The sequence below is a fragment of the Xyrauchen texanus genome, chromosome 2, assembly GCF_025860055.1.
Source record: "Xyrauchen texanus isolate HMW12.3.18 chromosome 2, RBS_HiC_50CHRs, whole genome shotgun sequence".
Taxonomy (NCBI): domain Eukaryota; kingdom Metazoa; phylum Chordata; class Actinopteri; order Cypriniformes; family Catostomidae; genus Xyrauchen; species Xyrauchen texanus.
Genome location: NC_068277.1, coordinates 62,105,939 through 62,132,302, shown reverse-complemented (window position 1 = coordinate 62,132,302; position 26,364 = coordinate 62,105,939). Strand labels below are relative to the sequence as shown.

Below are 26,364 nucleotides of genomic sequence, written 5' to 3'. Positions count from 1 at the left end.
CCCAATACTGTTAGTTTTCAATTACCGTAATTTCCGGACTATAAGCCGCAAACTTTTTCCCACGCTTTGAACCTCGCGGCTTATACAATGACACGGCTAATATATGGATTTTTCCCGCTTTCAAATTTTATAAAAAAAAAATAAAAAATAAAAACATTCTGTGACGTGCTCAGTTTTTTGGCGGCATGAAGCTTTCATTAGACCAATGAAATTGCCGAACGGGTTAAGGTCAAACAACTTTTTTTGTTTACTGTTTAGATTAAATCGAGCGCGCTCAAACTTCCCATCGTTCTGATTACGGTAGTAATTTTGTCACCCTCACCATGGCAAAGACATGGAGAAACTCATATGATGCAGCTTTCAAGTTGAAGGCGATTGATCTGGCTGTTGAAAAGGAAACAGAGCTGCTGCACGGGAGATTGGTCTTAATGAGTCGATGATAACACGTTAGAAACAGCAGCGTGAGGAATTGCAAAAAGACAACTAAATCTGAGGCTATTCAACTCCGACACCGAAGGAGATGACTTCAGTGGTTTCAGTGCACAGGACGAGGAAGATAGTGACCAAAGACTTTATTGGTAGGCTACTGTTTACTGCAAATGTTTTATTACAAGCCGTGTGTGGCAGCGGGGGCGTGGTCAAGCGCCCGTCCGGGAGAGAAAAGCTGTAAGGGCGCTTACACCTGCGCTAAATTATGTCTAACACCGGTGTCTAATTTCAAGTGCCCTGCTTCACGTGTCCTTCTTGGGAAAACTGTCACACGGGCACCAGTGTGACAGTTTTCAGCAGGGCACTTGACGTTCCAGGTAAGGCTTTTAATGGCCACAGCAATGTTTACAATCAATTTTATAAAGTTTCTCAATTCTTCTATGCGCCAACACTAGACTGACGTGTGTCACTCTCTCAGCTCTGTGGCTGCTGCCTTTTATGCCGCTCTCCCCATGCTTACTGAAATTAGACACCGGTGTTAGACATAATTTAGCTCAGGTGTAAGCGCCCTTACCGCTTTTCTCTCCGGACGGGCGCTTGACCACGCCCCGCTGCCACACCGTGTTTCGTTAAAGCCTATTTATTTTTGTTACAAGCCGTGTTTCGTTAAAGCCTGAGTAAAGTTCATTTGTTTCAATGTACCGGTAGGCACCTGCGGCTTATAGACAGGTGCGGCTTATTTATGTTCAAAATAATATTTTATTTAAAAATCAGTGGGTGCGGCTTATATTCAGGTGCGCTCAATAGTCCGGAAATTACGGTAGTGGTGCAAACAGCATCTACCATTATTTGTACGAGGAAATATAATAAGCGGGATAATGTACAGTCCGCTTCGTGATGGGGTCCTGATCACCCTTTCAGAGTTTATTTTGTGCTAATGACCTGCTGGAAATGTGCAGTAGAAATTGTTTGTCATAACGCCCCTTTTTTAGCCATGCATTAAAATTGATGAAATTCTTTGTAGAAATATCTGTATAACATATTGGGGAAAACACACACACACACAAACACACACACAACAGAAAACTCAGGAAGTTGTATCATTGAAGACCACAACAAGGGCATAGAGATAAACTGTAAGCAGTGTCTGAAATGAATGAAGTCACAAACGGTGCGTGTCATTGTGTACAGTATCTCATGATTCAACACTGTTTTATATGAGATTGCTCCTGTACAGGACAGATCATCATGGTGTCAGAGGCTTTATCACAGCAGTAAAGGTAGAAAAATGGGAAGAGCTTATCTTTAAAGGAGTCCATAAATGTGTAGATGTGACTTTTGCTTTGGACGTCGTAGAATGACACCTGTCCTTCTTCGTAATCTACGAACAAACCCACCCTCTTCAGCTTGGGCTCGACAGAGAGCAGGAGGGGTGGAGAGGTAGACGCCCGATACTCCTGGCCTTTCTTCATCGCGAGAGCCCAGTATCCATGAGCTGTGCTCACTGAAATACGCCCCTTTCTGTTGACGGAAGCACGGGCCACGCCCAGGTACCAGTCGTCCTTCTCGCCCACCAGCACCTCCCAGTATCGGCGGCCGGAAGAGAACCCCTCACGCCCGAGTGAGATGACCACCGTATCAAATCGCTCGGGTGTGTCGGGCAGGTCCTGCCACGCCCCCAGGTGACGTAACTGATGCCCGTCCTCAGATAGCTGCAGCCAGGGGTTTGCCGTGTCCGGGTCAAAGGTTATGTCAACTTTACAGGGACGTGGGTAGAAAGAGACAGATAGAAAACCAAGTAGACCAAGAACAAATAAAGATGTTTGTTAAATAAACAATGGACTAGTAATATATGACAAAACAAATGTACAATTAATGGAGAACTTTAAATAATAAATATAGGAAAATTACCTGAGTATTTTTGAACCCTCCTTAGCTCTGTAATAATTAAAACAGCAAAAAGAAATTAGCATTGATTTTCCATTGATGTTACACACAGGGTCTGACACTCGTTAAGTGCATGAATGGAATAAAAATTGGCTTTGCCAATTAAATAAAGCAGAGTTACATGCCAAATAGCTGGTAACTTTATAAGGAACCTGAACAGAAAATATGGTTTAATTGTAAGAACGATAGTTAGACCCTTTCTGAAGTAACCAACATGAAAAATTCATTTTCAAGACATTAAAACTGTCTACTATAGAAATCCCCTGTCAGGATATTAGAAGAAAGTTTACAATCAGATGTTTATCATGGATGCCTACATTTTTTATTTTATATACAGGTGAAACTCGAAAAATTAGAATATTGTGCAAAAGTTCATTAATTTCAGTAATTCAACTTAAAAGGTGAAACTAATATATTATATAGACTCATTACAAGCAAAGTATGATATTTCAAGCCTTTATTTGATATAATTTAGATGATTATGGCTTACAGCTTATGAAAACCCCAAATTCAGAATCTCAGAAAATTTGAATATTGTGAAAAGGTTCAGTATTGTAGGCTCAAAGTGTCACACTCTAATCAGCTAAACACCTGCAAAGGGTTCCTGAGCCTTTAAATGGTCTCTCAGTCTGGTTCAGTTGAATTCACAATCATGGGGAAGACTGCTGACCTGACAGTTGTGCAGAAAACCATCATTGACACCCTCCACAAGGAGGGAAAGCCTCAAAAGGTAATTGCAAAAGAAGTTGGATGTTCTCAAAGTGCTGTATCAAAGCACATTAATAGAAAGTTAAGTGGAAGGGAAAAGTGTGGAAGAAAAAGGTGCACAAGCAGCAGGGATGACCGTAGCCTGGAGAGGATTGTCAGGAAAAGGCCATTCAAATGTGTGGGGAGCTTCACAAGGAGTGGACTGAGGCTGGAGTTACTGCATCAAGAGCCACCACACACAGACGGGTCCTGGACATGGGCTTCAAATGTCAAATGTCTTACCTGGGCTAAAGAAAAAAAGAACTGGTCTGTTGCTCAGTGGTCCAAAGTCCTCTTTTCTGATGAGAGCAAATTTTGCATCTCATTTGGAAACCAAGGTCCCAGAGTCTGGAGGAAGAATGGAGAGGCACACAATCCAAGATGCTTGAAGTCCAGTGTGAAGTTTCCACAGTCTGTGTTGGTTTGGGGAGCCATGTCATCGGCTGGTGTTGGTCCACTGTGCTTTATTAAGTCCAGAGTCAACGCAGCCGTCTACCGGGACATTTTAGAGCACTTCATCCTTCCTTCAGCAGACAAGCTTTATGGAGATGCTGACTTCATTTTCCAGCAGGACTTGGCACCTGCCCACACTGCCAAAAGTACCAAAACCTGGTTCAATGACCATGGTATTACTGTGCTTGATTGGCCAGCAAACTCACCTGACCTGAACCCCATAGAGAATCTATGGGGCATTGCCAAGAGAAAGATGAGAGACATGAGACCAAACAATGCAGAAGAGCTGAAGGCCGCTATTGAAGCATCTTGGTCTTCCATAACACCTCAGCAGTGCCACAAGCTGATAGCATCCATGCCACGCCGCATTGAGGCAGTAATTAATGCAAAAGGGGCCCAAACCAAGTACTGAGTACATATGCATGATTATACTTTTCAGAGGGCCGACATTTCTGTATTTAAAATCCTTTTTTTTTATTGATTTCATGTAATATTCTAATTTTCTGAGATTCTGAATTTGGGGTTTTCATAAGCTGTAAGCCATAATCATCAAAATTATATCAAATAAAGGCTTGAAATATCTTACTTTGCTTGTAATGAGTCTATATAATATATTAGTTTCACCTTTTAAGTTGAATTACTGAAATTAACTCTTTCCCCGCCAAACACAGAATTTTCCGTGTTTTATGAAAAAACGCTTCCCCGCCAAACACGGAATTTTCCGGGTTTCCGTGTTTTAGGTGTTATACGGTAAGGAAGACCCCTCCGCATGTTTTGAAAGAGTACGCAACTCTTTGATCAAAGAAACAGACTGCGATCGTCTCAAACATGAAGAAGTGGAGTATGAGAAGCTCAAAATATCAGACAAAACATGCCTTTTTATCAGCTTTTTGTCTGAAATGTTGTTTTTTGACAAAACCGACCTCCGTTCAAGTCGCAATAAAAAAAGAACAAATGAAGATAAAATAAAATCGTTTGTTTTTGCCTAAAAGCAGAGGCCCAGATCTTTATTTTGATATATAGCATCTTCATATATTCATGGAAGAAAATATTCTGCGGGCCATTAAAATTTAGCGAAAATCGTCAAAAACCCTGGCGGTGGCTGGCAACTTTTTTTTAAAAACGCTGGCGGGGAAAGAGTTAATGAACTTTTGCACGATATTCAAATTTTTCGAGTTTCACCTGTATTTATTCCAGAAGTGGCAACAGATATGTGGAATATTCCTCAAATTAAACCACCAAAGTTATATATACAAAGTCTTTTGCCAAAAGGCATAGGGTGTCTTATTCATGGTGAAAATGTGTTTTCTTAATGGTATGAATCAGACTGAGGTCTAGACTTTTAGTGCACGGCTCGCCACTGTACAACATGTATATTGATTACACTGGGGTTCTTACCCATTTCTACCAGTTTTTCTATTTCTTCAGTTAGCGTCTCCTCCAGTTTGAGGACAGATCTTCTGATGGTGCCCACACACTGATCTGCATGCACACAGGTCTCAGACCAGTCCTTAGTGTGTGGATGAGACATTAACGATGTAAAGTTCTAGAGAAAAAGACGATAGATGTTAATGAAAAAGTTACCCAAAAAGGAAAATGATATCATCACTTACTCAGTCTGATTTTGATGTGATGAGAGAGATTGAATACCACTAAAACAAAGACATTAAATACGCAACACATCTTTTATTGCATTGTGCTTGGATGGTTGCACGCCACATTAAGTGCAACCACTGTGATCCGAACAAGGCCATAACCATGTCTTTAAATATAATTATTTGCATTTAAAATACTGTATATGACACTGTTCTTGACAAAACCTAAAAACATAATGGAAGCCACAAGTCACAAGGTTTACCATGCTCTACGCTCCTGGGCAAAAAATACATAATAAAATTGGCTATGCCCAAAATGGCAAATCGTTAAGCTTTTATTGGTCTCCACAACAAATCATTGGTCAGGAAATTAGCAAGAATTAAACAAATGTACTCCTGCTGCACTTCTGTTCCACCATTTGCTCATTAACTTTTACTGCAGCAAACTGTTTTGGGGAAAAGCTGGAAACAGGGAAATTCATTTATATAGGCTTGTTGTATGCAAAGGTATATCTTGATAATTATTTAAAAAAAACTATATATATATATAAAATTCAAACTAACACATGTCTGAGTGTACAACATTTTCCCAAACTATCTTCTGGTATGTGTTTTTTTGTTTTTTGTTTTTAAAGATTAGTCATTATTTGGTGATCTGCTATACCTGATGCAGCTTGTCAAAGTCCTGATAACAAGCTCAAGAATGGAACCAGGAGTGATCTGCAGGAGAGATCTACAATATGCTTTGATTTCCAAGGTAAAGGAGTGAGAAACCTTGCAGCAAAAAAATTAAGAGGATAGGTCAACACTTTGAAAGAACAGGCGATGTTGCCAGAAAGAAATGATCTGGAAGGCCCAAAGCCTTTTCGTGCAGGGATGAACACCTGCTGAAATGTTCTCAAAGAAAGGAAAAAAGCCAACACAAACTGTCTGCAGAATTCAAGACCTCAGAAAACAAGACTCGTTTGAGAAGAACAATAATCAGAAGGTTATCTAATGCAGGTTTTGTGTCTAGAAGATGTGTTACAAAGCTACTGCTGTCTCAAAAACATCAAAGACAGTATGAAGGTTTTGGCAGAATATGGAAAGTGAATGCATCTCTACCACAGTGAAGCATGGAGAAAGAGGTGTCATGGATTGGGGAACCTTTTCAGCTGCTGATACTGGTGAGCTGCTTCACAGTGAAAAGTACATTAATGCTTTGAAATACAGGAGAATATTGCAGAAAGCCTTGATTCCCACATTTGAAGTTGGACAAAGCTCCTGCCCACACTGCAAAGACCACAAAGAAGTGGCTTGAGAACAAGTCCATCAGGTCCAGATTTGAATGGGAAATGTTTTTCAATTACTCATCAACTGTTTGAAGCATCAACAGTGAGTGGAACAACACTGACTCTTCTTTCTATAAAAAGCTGTCCACCTGTTTTACCCACAAGGCTTTAAAAGGGGAAAACTATCCCATACCAAGCTACTTTATCTATTTGTTCATTTCTTGCTGATTTCCTAAATGCTTTGTGTTTAAGCCTTAATTACAACCTTAATGTTTTGCCATTATGGCTTGGTCCATTTCATTTTTATGTTTTACCCAGCAGTGTAGTTCTAAACTGATGATAACTCTTATTCTTTGTGTTTTATGGATGATTTTCTAAGACAATATCATGTTAATATACTTCAAAAGCTAGCTATTCATTCATAATATGCACACATTTACTCTTTGTCTTATGTCTGATATGCTGAATACGAATAATATTAACAATCACATCCTGTACATGACATGTCAACTCAAAATGACGAATTTTGCCAAGAGGTGATTCATTTGCATCCTTGGAAATGACTGTCGGTCAGAACAATATTTCAATTGTAAAATCGTGGGCAATTACCATATGTTTAGAGAACTGCTGAGCGTGCTGATGCGTGGCACTGGAATAACTAGATTCGCCCATAGCTTCTATGAGTCCCACATTCATTGATTTGATTGGCTTTCTCTAACGATATTGACGAGTGGTGCTATACCACTGAGCACGCTACAAAAAAATACCAATATATAATCCCTGCAACAACTTGATGACAATTAGTCAGTGGTGCATAATGAACTGCAGCAGAACAGCAACAGGGATATACATTATTGGGGCAATTTGGCCATATCTGATTATTGGGGGGAACACGTGCCACTCATTGTACTGTATATAGTAGTTACGGCCCTGAGACTGAAGTGCAGTCACAAAAAATTATGCTTATGAGCTGTTTAATTTGAATAAATCTGTCAAAAAGATAAAAGAATGGGTTTGAGATTAGTGAGTGTTTAGTTTGAATTGGTATATTGACTCTTTGACTTGGTCAGGGATGTACTTGACTTACTAAATCATCATTACTTTTGCCATGTCCAACTTAAAATGAACTGCTTCCTCAAAAGTACTCAAATAAGTGTCAATGGAATTGTAAAAGGTGTACTCAGTTATTTATTTTTTTAACTATGTTGAAGTGGCATCTAGTGGCCTGGATGCAGCAAACACAGTAGTTTCCAGTTACAATGCCATTGTAGAAATTCACTATGCACAGTAAACCAGGATTCATATAATCCATGAGTGAAAGTGTCCAAAACAGGGCAGTTACTGAGATTAAGCGAGTAGTATTCGGACTGCTAACATGGCTGCCTCCATAAGGTGCCCCTGCCCCATGTAGAATAAAAGAGCTTGCTTTCTGTCTGAATTCCCTAAAGATCTGCTTTTCTTACCTTTTCATTAAACAACATGAATAAAAAGTAGATTTACAGCGCTATGTCTAATTAGCAAAAATTACAATGGAAGATTGCAGATAGCATCTATCTTCAACATTGCAAAAATCCAAGTAAAATACATTTACTTGTGAGACACAGGGATCCATCAACATTTTCAGAGAAATCCATCAACATTAGTGGGGTTTACACTTATTACAAGACAAAACATTTTGGCAATAATGTAAAAAAAAAATGTATCTTAATTAAAAGAAAAACAATCCTACCCCATGGGCAAATAGTCTCGTTTTAAGCATAAATCTCCCTAAATTCTGTGAGATTTCTCTGAAAACCAGACGTCATGCCATTTTACCTTTAAAGTACATTTTTCTTGTTTTAAGGGTGTTCAAATATACTGAGTGCAACTTGGTCACTATGCTATGGTTAGCACAGCAATTGCTTAATGTATAATGCAACAAGTAGAATATTTTTGGTTTTCAACCTAGGATCAAGCTCCACTTTTCAACATGATGGTAACCAACTACTACATAACAGATATTCTTCTAAATCTCCACATAAGAAAAAAGTGTGTATTTTAGGTGCTGTAACTGGTCACATTTCAGATTTGAAAAAGTACACATATTCCATCTAGGGTCTCAATTCTGATGTCATAAATGCGCAAACATCTATATAAATCAGCAACAATTGTGTTTAACCTTTAAGATGGACGATAAAATGTCACACCGCAAGACAGACTTTCCATTTTATGTCATCTACCCAACTGCACGTAGCTAATATCTCAAATCTAAGATCTGAACAATTGTAGATCATCATGTAATCATCATGCTCAAGCTTTATAAGAAAAACATCAATTATGTCATAATGCTGTGGACCTGCAGGAAGTGGATGTGATCTTCAGTGTGTGAGAGAAACTCTAACTCTTTGTTTCTCATTTTCAGCACATCAATCTCCTGCTGCATTTCTTCTATTTGTCCATTGGCCCAGCTCTCCGTCTTCCTCTGTTTCTCCTCGATGTCCATCACCAGCTCAGCCTGAGCCTTCTGAACTGCTTGGATCAGATTGGAAAACACCTGCATGCTGTCCTCGATCTCTCTTTGAGCGCTGCTCTGGGTTCAAGAAGAGATGCACATTAATCAGTGTCAAAAAAACTTACTGTTTGTGGTTTCTTGTTAATTAATTAATTAATAACAAATAATTAATAATAAATCAATTAACTATTTAATATAATTTGACTAAATAAATACTAACACAGAAAGTCATCTCTAATTTACTTTCCCTTCTGAGTCTTCCCTTGTTATATTTATTTTATTATACTTTTAGGTAACGCAACCTCTGGTGTTAGACCAAAGAGGAGTTTTTCTTTGTCACTTTTACTTTTGGCTTGCTCACTGGAGGGTTTGCAATTCACTAGTTTGTCTATTCACTAGGTTGTCCTTTTCTGCATATCGCAGCACCGTTTTGTGGTCGGTTCAGCATAACGCAGGTTTCGCGGCCGACCTACCAGACCGATCGGTTCTCCCGATGGACAAAATGCTTGGTATGCCAGATTACCAGTCCACCCCTGGTTATAGCCCAGGTATACTATGTTTTTCCATGTTCCGGATCAGATCGTGCCCGGCCGACTGCATTGCCTTCCAAAATCTACTGTTCTTACCACAAGTATTATGAACGTGTTTTACGCATACGCACTACAATGGTTTGTGATATTCTTTTAGTACAGTTGATGGCTAGGTGCATGCCTCAACGATGCGCACAGATGAGGACCATATCCTCCGGTCAAGAAAATCTGGGCAGCGGGCGGTCGGAGTGATCGGCAACACGGACAACTGAAGTATACTTTGGCCTTTAGTTGTCAAACTTATTTAAAACGTAAGCAGGAGGCCTTTCTTTTGTAGCGGTAACATTAACATGATTGTCATAAAATGTTAACATAAAAATTTGGACCATGAGTCCAAAGACTCGTTTTATTGATGGTGCCATTGAAAAAGTCTATAATAACTTGTAATTGCTAATATATTTGGAATTATTTGAAAGTGAATATAAAGTTAAACTTGTCTGGGTTAATTTAGTGTATTCACACATATTCCATGATTCTTGCAAACCACCCTTAAACTAATCATGTGTTGTCAAAAGTCTAACAGAAACTGTAAGTGAGAGGGACATAGTCATTGATTCATTAGACAGTCATTCACACATCTTAAAACATACTTTGTTTAGGTCTATGGAGCGTTTGATATCATCAACTTTCTTCAATCGCAACTGGATCATCTGATGCACTTCAGCTTCAGTTTTCCTCAGCAAAGCCTGTCAATCACAACGTTTTGTCTTTAGCAATGAAACACCGAAAATACACTCTGCTAAGCTGCATATGAATGTTCTCATTTTACCCCTTTTTCTATAAATGTACAAAAGTTCTGTTACCTGTCTGCTAAGCAAGAGTAGCTCTAAGAAGTACATTTTCAAAATGGCCACCAAATACCAAGTATGGCAAACTAGCTGCAAACTTGCCACAGTTGGTACATTATTAGTTAATCATTTTCTATCTGTGCCAATACACAGATATGCAATTACTAAGTTCAAACCTTGTACCTGAGTTGCTGTTTTTTTTTTTTTTTTTTTTTTGCTGTATGAGTAAGTCAGTTCTCTGCTGTCTAACGTTGTTTTCGTCAGTTTACCTTTTTCTCAGTCCACTCTCGCTCAACGGGTACAGTGTAATGTGCTCTGTGGTCCATCTCAGTACACAGCACACACACAATAGTCTGATCCTTCTTACAGAACAGTTCCAGCAGCCTCTCATGTTTCTTACACATACGGTCCTCTAGGTTCTGCACTGGCTCGATAAGTTTGTGTTTGGTGAAGCGGGCACTGTGGGTCTTCAGGTGCTCCTCACAGTAAGAGGTCAAACAAACCAAGCATGACTTCACAGCCTGTTGGCGATTGCCAGTGCACACATCACAGGACACTTCCTGAGCCCACGGGATGCTAGGAGGAATCAGTTCTGGAATTTCTGTGGGGAGTTCCTCTGGGCTCTGTCCTGGGACCATTTGCATTGTCTTCTTAAGGTTCTTGATGGGATTGGCTTTAATCTTCTTGAACTTCTCAGCGATCTCCCTCAGAACTGTGTTGATGCTGATATCTGGCTGCTTGAAGAAGGTCTTTTTGCACATGGGGCACATGAAGAGGGAGCTGGACTTCCAGTAGCTGCCAATGCAGGCCATGCAAAAGTTGTGTCCACAAGGGATAGAGACGGGGTTAGTAAACACGTCCAGACAGATGGAGCAGTGCACCTGCTCTTCTGCTAGCATGCTGGTGGGAGATGCCATTCCTGTAAAGACAGAATAAGAATCATGTGTCTTCCAAACAGCCGTCAACTTCCAACTTTGGAGAAACATATATTGTAAAATCTACTCTCTTAGAAAAAATAAATAATACTGTTTAAGGTACAAGGTTGTCACCGGGGTAGCTATGTAAAGCTATGTTTTTTGTGCGCAGAGGGAAAAAAAAACATAAATATACCTTTAAAGCTACACAATATGTCCTTAGGGTACAATTAAATGCCTTTAGTAATTATACATTTTAACAAGATGTACAGAAAAGGTCCACTTATTTTTCAGTTAAAAATATTTACACATCATTAAAACAAGAAAAAAAATAAAAATACTTGAGAAGCAAAAATCTTAGCAAATTGGTGGGATTTATACTTAAGAAAATAAAAAAAAAACTATTTGCCAATTGGGGAATAAAAATAAATTAACAAATAAAGATGTTTTAAGCATAAAAATTCCTAAATTGTGTTAAATTCATTTTTTGAAAAAAAAAAAAAAAAGAAAAGTCAAAAATATCTGCAGTATTGCACTGCCAAGTTCCAAATGTGAGCTGCCCAGATAGCACACTATAATTAACATCTGCTAAACACCTTTAAAAAATCTGATTTACAAATATTCTAAATCATAAACATCTGATGAATGTCTTATTGACATCCGAGGGGGAAAAATATGTCTTCCAGATGTAAACACACACATCAGATAGATGTCAATCAGGCTCGTGTGTTTCAAGAAACTGTATAATTTGTTAAAGAATTATCAGGGATGTTAAGAGTATGTAGTACTCTCATTCTAATGATGTTGTGAGGATGTGATCCCTATATGTTTCTGCTTTATGCAGGCATGTTAATTCAAAGTCATTCTCTTCCGGTTGAAGGAGACCAATGGCGTGAACGTGCTTTTCATTACCTGATTCGGTTATGTTGGTTATTCCACACTAAGAATGGCTGTGCCAACAGGTTATGGGCCCAAGAGGGAAGCTGGTAACTGATGGAATAGGTTGTGTTTTGATGGATATGAAAAGAATTATGAACTCTGGGAGACAAAGTTTTTGGGTAACCTGGGTTTGCTGAGGCTGTAAGATGCCATATTGAAATCCTCCACACCAAATGATGATGAGGATGAGGACGATGACAACTCTAGAAACAAGAGTTGTCATTTTTGGATGAAAAAAGACTTTCTCTCACCATGCGAGAAGCAGCGGATGACAGATGGAAAAAGCCCTGTCGATTTTGAGGGACTATTACGTTATATGGACAGAGATGGCCATCACAGCTCTGAGACTTGCTGAAGAGAGGCTCAGTGATGGACATAATGATTTTTTTAAGCTGTTCACCATCCACATCACGCTGAGTAATGAAGACATAACTTTAGCACAGTTCAAAACCAAGCTAAGAAGTTTTGAGAACACTGAAATATATCATACCAGTTCAAGTGTTGATAATGTGATGAGAGCAAGTGCAGCATCTTCCTTTGAGAGAAGAGGGAGAGAGAAATGTTGACACGGACATTACATGTTATAACTGCAGTTAAAAGGGGCATAAGGCCTGGGTATGTCCGACATTTTTTACAAAAGGCAGCCACTTTGGTGAAGCTATTGCAAAAGCTTGGCACACAAAGACTTGTCTTGCAGGTGCAAAAGGAAAGCCAACGTAAAGCAAACAACAGATGAAGAAGAGCACAGAGATGAACATGCATTTGTCTTCAAAGTGAGTGACTTGTATGTTAACGGACAAAAAGGGCTGATGGTTGATACGGGAGCAACATCTCACATATTTACGGACATCGGAAAGTTTAGAAAGTTTGACGATACATTCTAGGCAGAATAATCCTTAACTGAGCTGGCAGATGGGACAAGAGCAAGTGGCGTGTCGCTGAAGAGAGGTGACAGTGAGGGGCAACGGGTTAACACAACGCTGACAAAACTTGGCACGAAATCCTTGGTCATTGCAATTACGATGATGTTTGCAGGTTGCAGAACGTAGTAGAAGGAATGAAAATCATGGGTAAGACTGATAAGTCTGACCTTAGCTGTGAAATGTGCAAATTTGTCCAGAGTAGAAACCGAGAGGCTGAGGCACGAGCTAAGGCAGCACTTGATTTAGTGCACACAGATCTGGCTGGTCCTATTGACCCAGTGGCCAAAGATGGTTTCAGATACACTCTGATATTTACTGATGATACAGTGTTTGTGTACTTTTTGAAAGCTAAAAGTGACACAGTGAAAGCCACTTAGAACTTTCTAGCTGACACAGCCCCTTATGGGACTGTAAAGTGTATTAAGCCAGACAGTGGTACAGAATTCACAACAAAAGATTTTCAGCAACTGCTCAGCAAGAACTCAACTCACTTTTATTGTCACTACACCATTAAACAAATTAAATGACGTGTGAAAAGCTTATCCAGATGTCCAGATATTGCTGCCATACATGTAAATACAATAAGTATAAGTACACTCAACAGAATAACAATGTACACAATAACGATATAACAGTGTACAGAATAACAATATACAGAATGACAATTTAACACTATACAGAATAACAATACACAGATGTTTACACAGTTTGCATGTTCCACAATACACATTACACAATATACAAACTGAACAGTTAGAGGCAATTGCACTAAACTGAATTAAGTACACTATACATATTAGACATATTGTGCAGTGATGTGTGGCATATACTATTGTTTTGCCGTTTATTCTCAGATGTGCGTGAAGGGGGTAGATATTAATAATAATAGATGTATGTGTGTATATATATATATATATATATATATATATATATATATATATATATATATATATATATATATATATATTGAGGTCCTAGAGTATGGTGTTGTTAGCAGTTCAGCATTCTGATGGCCTTAGGGAAAAAGCTGTCCCACAGCCTGCTGGTGTGGGCTCTTATGCTGCAGTACCGTTTGCCAGATGGTAGCAGTTAGAGCAATCCATGGCTTGGATGGCTGGAGTCTCTGATGATCCTCCATGCTTTCCTTAAACATCACCTGGTATAGATGTCCTGTAGGAAGGGACATTAGCTCACCTCCAATGATGTGCTGGGATGTTCGTACTACCCTCTGCAATGCTTTGAGATTGAGAGCAGTACTGTTACCATACCAGACGGTGATACAGCCTGTCAGAATGCTCTCCACAGTGCACATGCAAAATTCACATCTCAAACTTCCTCAGTCATCTCAGGAAGAAGAGCCACTGGTGCGCCTTCTTCACTATGACCTCTGTGTGGATGGACCATGTGAAGTCGTCAGAAATGTGAACTCTGAGGAATTTGAAGCTGCAGACCCTCCCCACCAGTGCTCCATCGATAGTGATGGGGCTTTGTTCTTTGTCCAGTCTCCTGTAGTCCACCATAAACTCCTTGGTGTTGTTGACGTTGAGATGAAGGTTGTTCTCCTGGCACCAGCATGTTAGGGGAAGCACCTTGTCACTATAGGCTGTATCATCATCATCATCATCTGTGATCTGCAAACCTGACAATGACATTGGAGCTGTGTGTGGCCATGCAGCTGTGGGTTTAGAGAGAGTACAGGAGTGGGCTGAGAACGCAGCCCTGCGTAGCTCCAGTGGGGTCAGTGGAGTAGAGATGTTGCTACCCATTCTGACCACCTGGTGTCTGCCTGACAGGAAGTCCAGGATCCAGCTGCACAGCGAGCTGTTTAAGCTCAGAGCCCAGAGCTTAATGTCAAGCTTAGAAGGTGCTGTGGTGTTGAATGCTGAACTGTAGTCCTCAAACAGCATTCTCACATATGTGTTCCTTTTGTTCAGGTGGGAGAGAGCAGTATGTAGAGTGAAAGCGATGGCATCAGTAGGCAAACTGTAGTGGATCCAGAAAGGCATGCAGCAAATAGCAAATGTGATCTCTGATTAGTCTCTCAAAGCATTTTCTGATTTTGGGAGTCAGAGCAACAGGACGGCAGTCATTTAAGCAGATGATTTTAGTTTGCTTCGGTACAGGCACAATGGTGGACCTTTTGAAGCATGTGGGAACTGTAGACAGAGAAAGGGAGAGGTTGAAAATGTCAGTGAAAACATCCGCTAGTTGACCTGCGCATGATCTGAGGATGCTACCCGGGCAGCCATCCGAACCAGCGGCCTTGCGAATGTTCACCCGTTTGAGAGATCGGGTTACATCTGCTACAGAGACAGTAAGTGAACTAACCTCTGCTGTGTCAGCCATGGGAGCTCTCTCTCAGTGAGGGTGGTGTTATTCACCTCAAAGTGCCTGCAGAAGGTTTTAAGTTCATCCAGAAGGGAGTTGGTAGTTTTTTTTGGGAGTGTCTATTCTTTTTAAGTCTGTGATGTTATTGAATCCCTGCCACAAGCTTCTAGTGTTGCTGTTGTTAAACTGTAACTCCACTTTGTCTCTGTACTGATGTTTTGATGCTCTGATGGTTTTATGGATGGAATAACTGGCTTGTGTTTGTTCCTCCTTGTTCCTGGAATAAATGCAGAGGTCCGTGCATTTGGTTTTGTACAGACTTCACCGTTAATTTACTGTTTTCTGTTGTTGTAGATCCGTATTTCTTTGGTTGGCACCACGTCTTCTATGCACTTCCTGATGACACAAAACCTGCACAGACCTCGATGTCATCAACAGAGGTGGATCAGAATATTTCCCAGTCCATGTGAAAAAACAGTCCTGTAGCATAGAATCTGACTGGGCCGACCAGCACTGGATCGTTCTGAGGGCGGGTGCTTCCTGTTTCAGTTTCTGCCTGTAAGTGGGCAGAAGCAGAATGGAAGAGTGGTATGATTTTCCGAGTGGTGGGCAGGGGAGGGATTCTTAACCATTCTGGAAGGGAGAGTAACAATGGTCCAAAACCCGTTCTCTTTGCGTGTTGCATGTAACATGCCGCATAAGACATGAGACCTCAGCACCGTACTCACCCCATCAAAATGGCACTGCTGAGAAAAATTGGTTAACCCTGTTTGAAATGGCAAGGTGTGTGCTCATAGTAATCAAATTACCTAAGGAGTTATGGTCAAATGCTGTAATGACTGCTACTGTAATTTGCAACAGATGCTTTAATAGCAGAGTGAAAGATGAGAGTATTTGGATCAGTGTGCAATGCATACAAAAATGACAAAAATATACTAGACTCAAGATGTGACAAAAACAGCCCCTCATATCTAGTCTATTACACAGACACAGGAAAAGTTCTTAAATACAGGCTTGTGAAGTTCTTTAAGAAGCGTGTTGTTGAACAGTAAACCCAAACTAACCTCCTGATAGCAGATGATGATTTTCATGGAAAGGGATATGTACCTTCCATAGCAAAAACAAACATTATTGATCAGAGTCTAAAGAAGAGTCAAGAGTGTGAAAGCAAAAATGCTGATTGCCAAGATTACTCAGACTGAAGACGTTCAGAATGTACGTTACCCCAAAACAGATAGGAGAGCTCCTCAATACTTGTCTGACTATGTATCTTATGTTGAATGTGATGACTAGATACTTACCAATACTGACTACTGTTACAGAGTGTGTAATGTACCACAAAACTTCAAGGAAGCTATGAGTTCAATCAAATCACAGGCGTAGGCTAAAGCTATGGAAGAGGAAATGCATTCCCTCAGAGAAAATGACACCTTCACATTAACCACTCTACCGGAGGGCAAACATGCAGAGGGGGATAGATGGGTTTATGCAATCAAAAGCAATCCAGAACATTCTGAAACAGACAAGGCCATATATGTTGCTAAGTGTTATAGTCAGGTAATGGGAGTAAACTACAGAGAGACTTTCTCTCCAAAAGCAAATATCACATCAATACATGCCTTGATGCAAATGGCCTTCATCAGATGGATGTAAAGACAGCCTACCTACATGCTCCAATTGACTGTGAGATTAAATGGAGCAGTCAGAAGTATTTGAGGTGAAATCAGACACTGGTGAAATGCTAGTCTGTAAACTGAACCAGTCACTGTATGATCTAAAACAGTCATGGAGGAATTTGAACAAAACATGATCACCTGTGTGAAAATTATTTTGTGCAAAATCCTGTAGACCATTGTGTATACAGTAAACAAACTGAAAAAGAGAGTGTGATACTGATGCTATAGTGATGCTGACTGGGCTTCAGATCCAAATGACAGATGAAATACAACAGGATACTGTTTTAGTCTAACTGAAAATTTCCTGTAAGTCAAAGAAGCAGCCTACAGTTGCCTTATCTACATATCAAGCAGAATACATGGCATTGGTTGCAACCACACAAGTTTTATCTTGTATTACTGATGAATGCACTGGCAAGTGACTGCAAGTATGCACCCATGCTATTTGTATTTCCAAAGGTGTAATCATGCCGACATCAGATATCACTTTATTCAATCAGCACTTGGTGATGTCACAATAACAATTGAATATTGTCCTACAACAGAAATGGTTGCTCATGTAATGACTAAACCAAAGACCAAGTTTAAGAGGATTTTTTTGTTTACATTTTATGTTATGTTCAATTTAATTGATACAAGAATATATCGGTTTATTGTGTACTAATATGCATTGTACAGTATGAGAGCAAGTTGTGGGGTTTATTCTGATTAACAGTTTTTATTGATTCATGCAATTAACAAAGAAAAGGAAAACATATATTCACAGAATCAACATTTAACCCCCACTATTGCCCCGCCCCCTCCCAATCCCCAACCCCACTATGACCCTCAAAATACATCCCTGTGGTCACACATGAGTATACACACATACAAAAAATATATATATATATATATTTATATATAATCACACACATATAAAACTGTACTTCTCTCTCCAGTGCCCCTCCCTGATAGCCCTCCAAGAATGCCAAATAGCTGCCCCATTTCCCATCAAACGAATCCAAGTTCCCCAGCCTTCTACATCCCACTTCCTCTAATGCCGCCACCTTCCCCATCTCCGTGCACCAGTCTTAAAAAAGGGTGCTCCAGCCGACTTCCATCCCCTTAAATCAATCTGTCTGCCGATCATAACCCTCGTTAGGACCACATTTTTTATGTGTTTATCCCATATATTGATTACCGCCACATCACCTAAAATTCCAATTCTGGGGAAAAATGACATTTGAGTGCCCAATACGTCACACATAAAACTCTGAACCTTCAACCAAAATTCTTGGATCGTAACACACCACCAAAAAATATGGGTTGTGTCTCCATCTTCTGATTGGCATCACCAGCAGGTGGTGTGTATTTAATACCAAGCCTATAGAATCTAGAGGGGGTCCAATAGAATCTATGTAATATCTTGAATTGCATAAGGTGCACCTTTGCATCTCTAGATACAGAGTTGACGAACCTTGCCCACACTCCCTCCTCCAATACCAAGTTTAAATCTTTCTCCCATAATTTGAAGCTCCGTCCCCCAGACTGAATTAGCAGGAAGTAATACATTGATGCCCCATGACCTTTTCCAAAAGCAGTAATCACAATCCACTCTGACCAGCAGAAAGCGGACTTATTAATACATACTTTTGGGTTCAGCCATATGCTCAAGGCAACATTTAAATAAATGTCCGAATTAAACAGTATGAACACTTTTGTCCATACCAAGTTCAAATGTAAGAAAACTTCTCTTGTTAGTTTAATAGAAAGGCTTGTCAGTGGCAAAATATGGGCAAGGAAAACCAGGGAGCGGCTCTCTCAGGTGGAAGAGACCAATGAGCCAAATGTCTGAGACTGAACGCATAACAATAAAAAAATAAAGCTAGGGTAGGCCTAGCCCACCTATATCAGTCGGCCTATGCAACTTACTGAAATGCAATCTGGGACATTTACCATTCCAAATGAAGGACTTCGCTAAGCTTTCAAATTGCTTAAAATAAGAGAGGGGGACATTAACAGGGAGAGATTGTAGCAGGTAGTTGAATTTTGGAATATAATTCATTTTAATAACATTAACCTACCCAATTATCAATAAATGTAATGAAGCCCACCTGCCCACATCACTCAAAAACCTTTTATTAAAGGGTCAAAATTAACTCTAACTAAATCACACAAATTTCCTTGAAATAAAATTCCCAAATATTTAATGCCCCATTTGGCCCAGTGGAAGACACCCGGCTAAAAAGCTGTTACTGGGTAATACGCTATCAGAGAACTTAGAAAAATAATTAATAATTATGTGGAGGCAAGGCTCAGATCTAGTAGGGTTGGAGACGAATAGTGAAATATTATCTGTGTAAAGCAAAAGCTTATGCAAAACAGCTCCTGCCACCACCCCTGGAAAATCATCCTCCATTCTTATCACAACCTCTAATGGTTCCAATAATGGGGAAAGAGGCAGTCTTGCCGGGTGCCCCTATCCTGAATAAAATAATCTGAAATTAATCAATTCGTTTGTAATGCTGCTACTAGGTGTCTATAAAGGAGCTTAATCCAACCAATAAAAGTATTCCCAAACCCATATATTTCCAAAGTTGGGGTTTTAAGAGTTTTAGTATGTGGTGCTCTCGTTCTACTGATGTTGTGAGTAGGTGTCCCCTGTACGTGATGTTTTCTGCTTTATGCAAGCATGCTAATTAAATGTCCTTCTCTTCAGGTTGAAGGGGACAGATGGTGTTAGCGTTTGTTTCATTACCTCTGTCAATCAAGGGCATAGCCAGAAAATTACTTTTGGGTGGGCCTCAATAAAATGGATGGGCCAAGTTTTCATCCAAACATTTTTTAACCACAATTTCCTTAACAACCATGAAGTGGTGCATTCAAAAATTTATTTCATACTTCTATGCTAAGAATGGCTGCGCTAACAAGGGACAACCTTTCTTCAAACTTTCCATTTTACCCGAAACAATATATGATTATATGCAGTTTTCAGATGGTCCCTTACCACCATAGGCAAAGTTTCCAACGAATATCAAGGTCTTGAACAATTTCACACCATCTGACCAGCTTAATACGGGACAAATCGAATCAATATGGGACGCATCATTACACTGAAGGACTCTAAATGCTCAAGCATCACGTATTTTGGTGGTGAAAAGTTGGCAACCTTAATCTTGATGTATCCCAATGATAACTCTTCTTTTTATCTCCTATTATGGTCATAATGTATATTACATTAACATGAACTGGCATTAAAAAACAAATTACCACAGCTGCGAAGGGGTTTCGATTACAGCTGCTGAGAGAATGACAGTATATTTGACATCTTCTCCCATATGACTTAATCCACAGCTCTCTATTTCTTTCCTCTTCTGGAAAGTCATTCAAATGTAATAGTGGATTTTTTCTTTTGATCTTGGAGCAAAAGATGGCACTTATCAGTAACTCATCAGAATGGGGTTGATGTCAGGTTTCTGGAACATTCGGTAGCAACATGTCGACTTCCAATGTGATCACGTGGGTCAAACAGATGATTTGTGCTAATTACGCCCAGTGCAAACTTCATAAAACAGATGATTATTGAACTATTCTTCGGAAATGTAATCTCTAAAACCAGCCCTTTTCTAAACAGACCTGGTGTCATTACTGACAGTCATGCTGTGTGCTAAATATACAAAGCGTCATTTGGATTTGATTAGCAATCCTGCTGTAGGCATGTGCTTTTAGCAACATGCAGTGGCTTTTGAGACAGAGAGAGACTTGAGGAATATGTAAAGCATGGCTATTCATAGAAACCATGATTATCATCTCTCCAAAAATACTAGGCTATCCAGACTCCCGCTTCATAAACAACACGTGCATGAGATTTTTAGACCCATAACGGCATTTTAAATCTATACTTTCTGAGTGATTAGCAAACACATTAGCAAGTGTAGAGTTAGCAATTGTTATTTAGCAAAGAAGAGTCTAAAGACTCTAATTTTTTTGGACATGCTTCCATTAACAAAGGAGACCTTTTTTCACACATTGGCTTTGCAGTAGAAATTTCTTGTTAAACTGGCAGTTTTTCAGTCATCCAAGCATTTTGGACTTTATATCACAGTGTTATTTAAGAGTCAAGTGTTTTAAAATGGAGACTCACCAGCAGTCTGCTGTTGCTGTATGTCTGTGAACACAATGACCGCTCTGCACTGGACAGCAGTGACATGCAGCACAGCTGACACCCCTATTACCCTGAAATATCGCCCCTCACCCTCCCCCTTAGCCCAGTTTCAGTTTTACACCCCAGACTACTGTACATAGGATCCCTTCCAGCCGCAAAGGAAATGTTAACCATTCACTGACCCTATTGGTTCATTAATTGTGCCCAATATCTATCTATCTATCTATCTATCTATCTATCTATCTATCTATCTATCTATCTATCTATCTATCTATCTATCTATCTATCTATCTATCTATCTATCTATCTATCTATCTATCTATCTATCAATAATTATTTTCTGTCTTTTCTATTTATCACTCTTTCTGTTTCTTTCTATCTATCCACACTGCCTGGCCAAAAAAAAGTTGCATACTCTAATATTTCGTTGGACCGCCTTTAGCTTTGATTACGGCGTGCATTCATAGTGCCATTGTTTCGACAACCTTATGCAACATCACATCATCTATTTCTGTCCAGAGTTGCATTAAGATTTGGACGAAATCTTGTATTAATGGTGGGAGATTCGAACCACTCCATAAAGTCTTCTCCAGCACATCCCAAAGACTTTCAATGGGGTTAAGGTCAGGACTCTGTGGTGGCCAAATCATGGGTGAAAATTATTCCTCATGCTCCCTGAACCACTCTTTCACAATTTGAACCTGATGAATCTTGGCATTGTCATCCTGGAATACGCCTGTGCTGTCAGGGAAGAAAAAATCCATTGATGGGATATCCTGGTCATTCAGTACATTCAGGTAGTCAGCTGACTTAATTTATTGCCGCATAATGTTGCTGAGCCAAGACATGAGCAATTGAAGCAGCCCCAGATCATAACTCTGCCTCCAGAGGCTTGTGCAGTGGGCATTATGCATGAAGGGTACATTGCTTCATGTGCTTCCCTTGTTTTTTCTCCCTTTTTTTCCCCAATTTGGAATGCCCAATTACCAATGTGCTCTAAGTACTCGTGGTGGCATAGTGACTCACCTCAATCCGGGTGGCGGAGGACGAATCTCAGTTGCCTCCGCGTCTGAGACATCAATCCGTGCATCTTATCATGTAGCTTGTTGAGCTTGTTACCGCGGAGACTGTGGAGGCTTCACGCTATTCTCTGCAGCATCCACGCACAACTCACCACGCACCCCACCGAGACCGAGAACCACATTATAGTGACCACGAGGAGGTTAACCCATTGTGACTCTATGCACCCTAGCAACCGGGCCAATTGGTTGCTTAGGAATCCTGACTGGAGTCACTCAGCACACCCTGGATTCAAACTCACAACTCCAGGTGTGATAGTCATGCGTCTTTATTTGCTGAGCTACCCAGGACCCCGTGCTTCCCATCTTAGCCTCATTGCTTTGGAATAGGGTCAATCTGGACTTATTCGAACATATGACCTTTTTCCATTGCTCCATAGTCCAATCTTTATGGTTCCTAGCTAATTTAAGTAATCTTTTTCCAATTAGCCTCACTAACAAGTGGCATTCTTGTGGCCATACAGCTGTTTAGTCCCAATCCTGTAAGTTCTCATCACACTGGACGTGTGGAAATGCTCGTACTTTCACTATTAAACATAGCTGTGAGTTCTACTGTCGATTTGTAACCAAGCATTTTAGTGATCTCCGATCGCTATCATTCCAGATTTATTTCTGACCACATTTCTTCTTTGAAGCTGACAGTTCACCACTATCCTTTCAGGTTTTAATAATGTGTTGGACAGTTCTTAACACAATTCCAGTGATTTCAGCAATCTCCTTGATTTTCTTAGCTTGATTTAGGCCAATAATTTGTCCCTTCTCAAACACATTATAGCATCTTTTCCACGACCACGGGATAAGTCTTCAGACATGGTTGTTTAAGAAATGAGAAGTTACGCACTGCATCAGTTTTATCTCCCAACATTCGGCTGCACTCTTCGACCAGCCTCAGCCAAGTGATTAGATGATATGGAAGTTGAACAATTAGTTTTGAGAATTTCAGTTGTGATCTGAGAAATGTACCAAAGCGACTGAGAAAAACTGTAATATTATCAATACGTTTTATTGAAAAGTTATGAAAAGCTCATAGAAAACCTTTAGGAAAAAAAACATTAAGTTACCCTGAGCAGAAATACAATCATAATCAACACAACAAATATATAATCGATCTGACATTCAAAAAATTTGAGATATTCAGGGTCGGGGAGTAATGAAATATATGTAACGGGATTACGTTATTTAAAATACAAAATATAAGTAACTGTATTCCACTACAGTTACAATTTAAATCATTGGTAATTAGACAGTGACATTCAAAAAGTATTTAGATTACTGAAGAGATTATTTTGCATATATTGTCATTTGTTTCATTTAATATTTAGTGCTTTTTTTCCAGTAAGATCTTTGATATAAGGGAAAAATCGTATTCTTGATAATAATTTTTGTATTGTTTTCCTGTAAAAATATAAAAAAATCCTTAAAACAAGATTTATTTGATTTACCTTGTTTTAGAAACAAAACTGCATAAAATATTTGGGTTTTTAAGAGAATGTAATGAGTTTTTATAGTCAAAACAAGTGAAAAAATGTACCAGTGCTGAAGAAGTAATCCAAAGTATTTCGATTATGTTACTGACCTTGAGTAATCTAATGGAATACGTTACAAATGACATTTTACAGCATGTATTCTGTAGTGGAATACATTTCAAAAGTAATCCTCCCAACCCTGGTGACATTGACCATGTTAAATCTATTATACTAAAGGTCAGGGGCCGTCATGGTTTGGTTTAGGATCAAATATTAGCAGTTTAATTTTGTAGAAAAAATTGTAGTAACATAATTTGTTAGTTTATTTATCTTTCTCTATGGCAGTAAAAGTCAAACATTTTAATACAAGCCAACTTGTACAATTTCATCTGATTTCGCCATCTCATACTATTATTATAACTTGTATACCTACATTTTTGCCCATTGTACGTAATGCAATCACTGTCACGTAATTGCCATGAGATCAGGCTCATTATATTTGTCCCAAATCCATTAGGGAAAGTCTTGTAACAAACGTTTTATAACAGAACAATCTAGCAACGATCCAGAAAACAATAGAGACACTCCCTAATCCCCAGAGGAAAAATCGACATGTGTTTTTTCAGTCTCAGCTGTGTTTGACGGTGGTGATGGTCAGAGCTCCATGGTTCTTTCCGTCCTGGTTGATGCAGGGGCTGAAGATGGGGTAGACACTCTCAGTAAAAGCATCAGTGAAGGTGTATAGATGAGAGTGCCCCTTCACATCAAAGAAGGACACCTGGCCAGCTTCATAGTCTAGGAAGATGCCCACCTTCTGTGGTAGTGTGGCGAGATGCAGAGGAAACCTGTTGCCCGAAAGGGCTTTCACTTCTCCGTTCTTCAGCCACAAACACCAGAAGCCGCCCTCTGGACTGAGACGGATCTCTCCTTTGCGTCGCACTGAACCTCTGGCCACTCCCAGGGTCCAGGCAGTCTTGTGTCCCACATCCACCTCCCAGTAGTGTCTCCCGGATGAGTGGCCCTCACGTGCCAAGACAAACAGCGCCGGGCTGAAGCGCCGCGGCGAGTCTGAATTTATTGAGCTCTTGCGCTGCACCTCATAGCACACCTGCCGTCCATCCTCAGAAAGACACAGGTCACGCTGCGCTGTCGCAGGATCCAAGATCACCTCACCTAAAGAAACGAGAGGACGCACTTTACATCTGCACTTTTTTGGTTTGTTTTCCGATTCCATGCAATCAGCAGCAACTCTGATTGGTGGATCTCTTTTAAGAATTATGGGTAGTGTAGTTCGCACTGACACTGACTTTTTGGAGTCATCAATCTTCAACAATGGTTATAATTAAAATGCACTGTCTTATACTGTAGGTCCAAGAATTTGTTGGTGACTGATGGGACATGTCTTCATAAAGTGAAATTACTATAGGCAATTACATTTTATATCAGTTCATTTACCTCTTAAGTGTAACCAATAGCTTGAGTAAAGTCGAAATAGAAATGGCGTGCAATTAATAAGGCACTTTACACACCTGCTAAACAGGGCTGTTACTTAAATAAATCATTACTTTCCTAATGCGGTGGTAGTGAGCTCAAGTGTGCCTTCTAGTGAGCCTTATGAAAACATGTGCACACTACAACTAAAGTCTAAAACAACTAAGCATTCAAAAGTAGAAGGAGAATGCGGACTTCAGGTATGAACACTGATATACAATTAACCATTGCCTCTCATATCGGTTTAATTATCAATTAGATACAACATTAATCACTCTAGGTTTGAGTATTCCATTCCAATATTTAAAGCAATCAAATGATCTCTAGACAGTGCTCAGATGGTAAAAGAAATAGCACTTACTGGCATAGTTCTGCATATTTCTGAGTTCTGCAAGGAAAATGAACACGTTGTTAAAATCACAAAAACCATTAACCAAATTAAAGGTGAAAATGGGATACGCTTGGAAGCTGATTTAGGACAGCTTTTATTTTGACAGGGCTGGAAAAGGTTTGACATGATTATTTACCTTTCCCATAAAGCTGCTTGACCTCGTATTGGAACTTGTCCATCAGAGAGCAGACAGACTTCCTGATGGTGCTGACATACAGATCTGTGTTTACAGACACTGCTGACCAATCAGACGGCTCCGGCGCAGGAGGCAGAGATGGAAGGAACTACAAGAGATGAAACATTTTTGTCAGTTAATATAGCAGAGATACACACATATGCACACAAACACATACTCTGTTGACATTGAAATGTCTAATAAATCTAATAGAATACACAGGCCATTCCAAAAGAAAACTGATGAGTAAACTGAAAATCTTCACATCCACCGCTGTTCTCTAATCTCATTCTCATAAGAACTGGCGCACCACGCTCTGTTGCGACACACATGAGAACCGATTACATTTGGCATCCATTATGTCAACATGTCACAGCATTTTCAAATATGAACTAGAAGTCGACCAATAGTAGATTTTGCAGATACCAATAACTAAGATGGTGGGAAAGACCGATAACCGATTAATCGGTAGAATTGTAGAATTTAATATATAGTCATATAGGCAATATAACATTATTACCTCATAT

The 26,364-nt window shown here is 39.7% G+C and overlaps 1 protein-coding gene across 1 annotated transcript in view; it reads right to left on the bottom strand.

Moving 5' to 3' along the window:
* Positions 1 to 1,058: 1,058 nt before the first annotated feature.
* Positions 1,059 to 26,364, bottom strand: part of LOC127655720 (uncharacterized) — a 39,841-nt gene continuing 14,535 nt past the window's right edge. Inside the window, exons 5-14 of the mRNA XM_052143678.1 lie at positions 25,799 to 25,946; positions 25,633 to 25,659; positions 24,412 to 24,953; positions 21,215 to 21,263; positions 10,581 to 11,230; positions 10,114 to 10,209; positions 8,778 to 9,011; positions 4,975 to 5,122; positions 2,341 to 2,367; positions 1,059 to 2,185 (exon numbers count right to left, since the gene is read on the bottom strand). Coding sequence (XP_051999638.1) covers positions 1,632 to 2,185; positions 2,341 to 2,367; positions 4,975 to 5,122; positions 8,778 to 9,011; positions 10,114 to 10,209; positions 10,581 to 11,230; positions 21,215 to 21,263; positions 24,412 to 24,953; positions 25,633 to 25,659; positions 25,799 to 25,946 — 2,475 coding nt within the window. The 3' untranslated portion in view covers positions 1,059 to 1,631. The remainder of the gene's footprint in view (positions 2,186 to 2,340; positions 2,368 to 4,974; positions 5,123 to 8,777; positions 9,012 to 10,113; positions 10,210 to 10,580; positions 11,231 to 21,214; positions 21,264 to 24,411; positions 24,954 to 25,632; positions 25,660 to 25,798; positions 25,947 to 26,364) is intronic.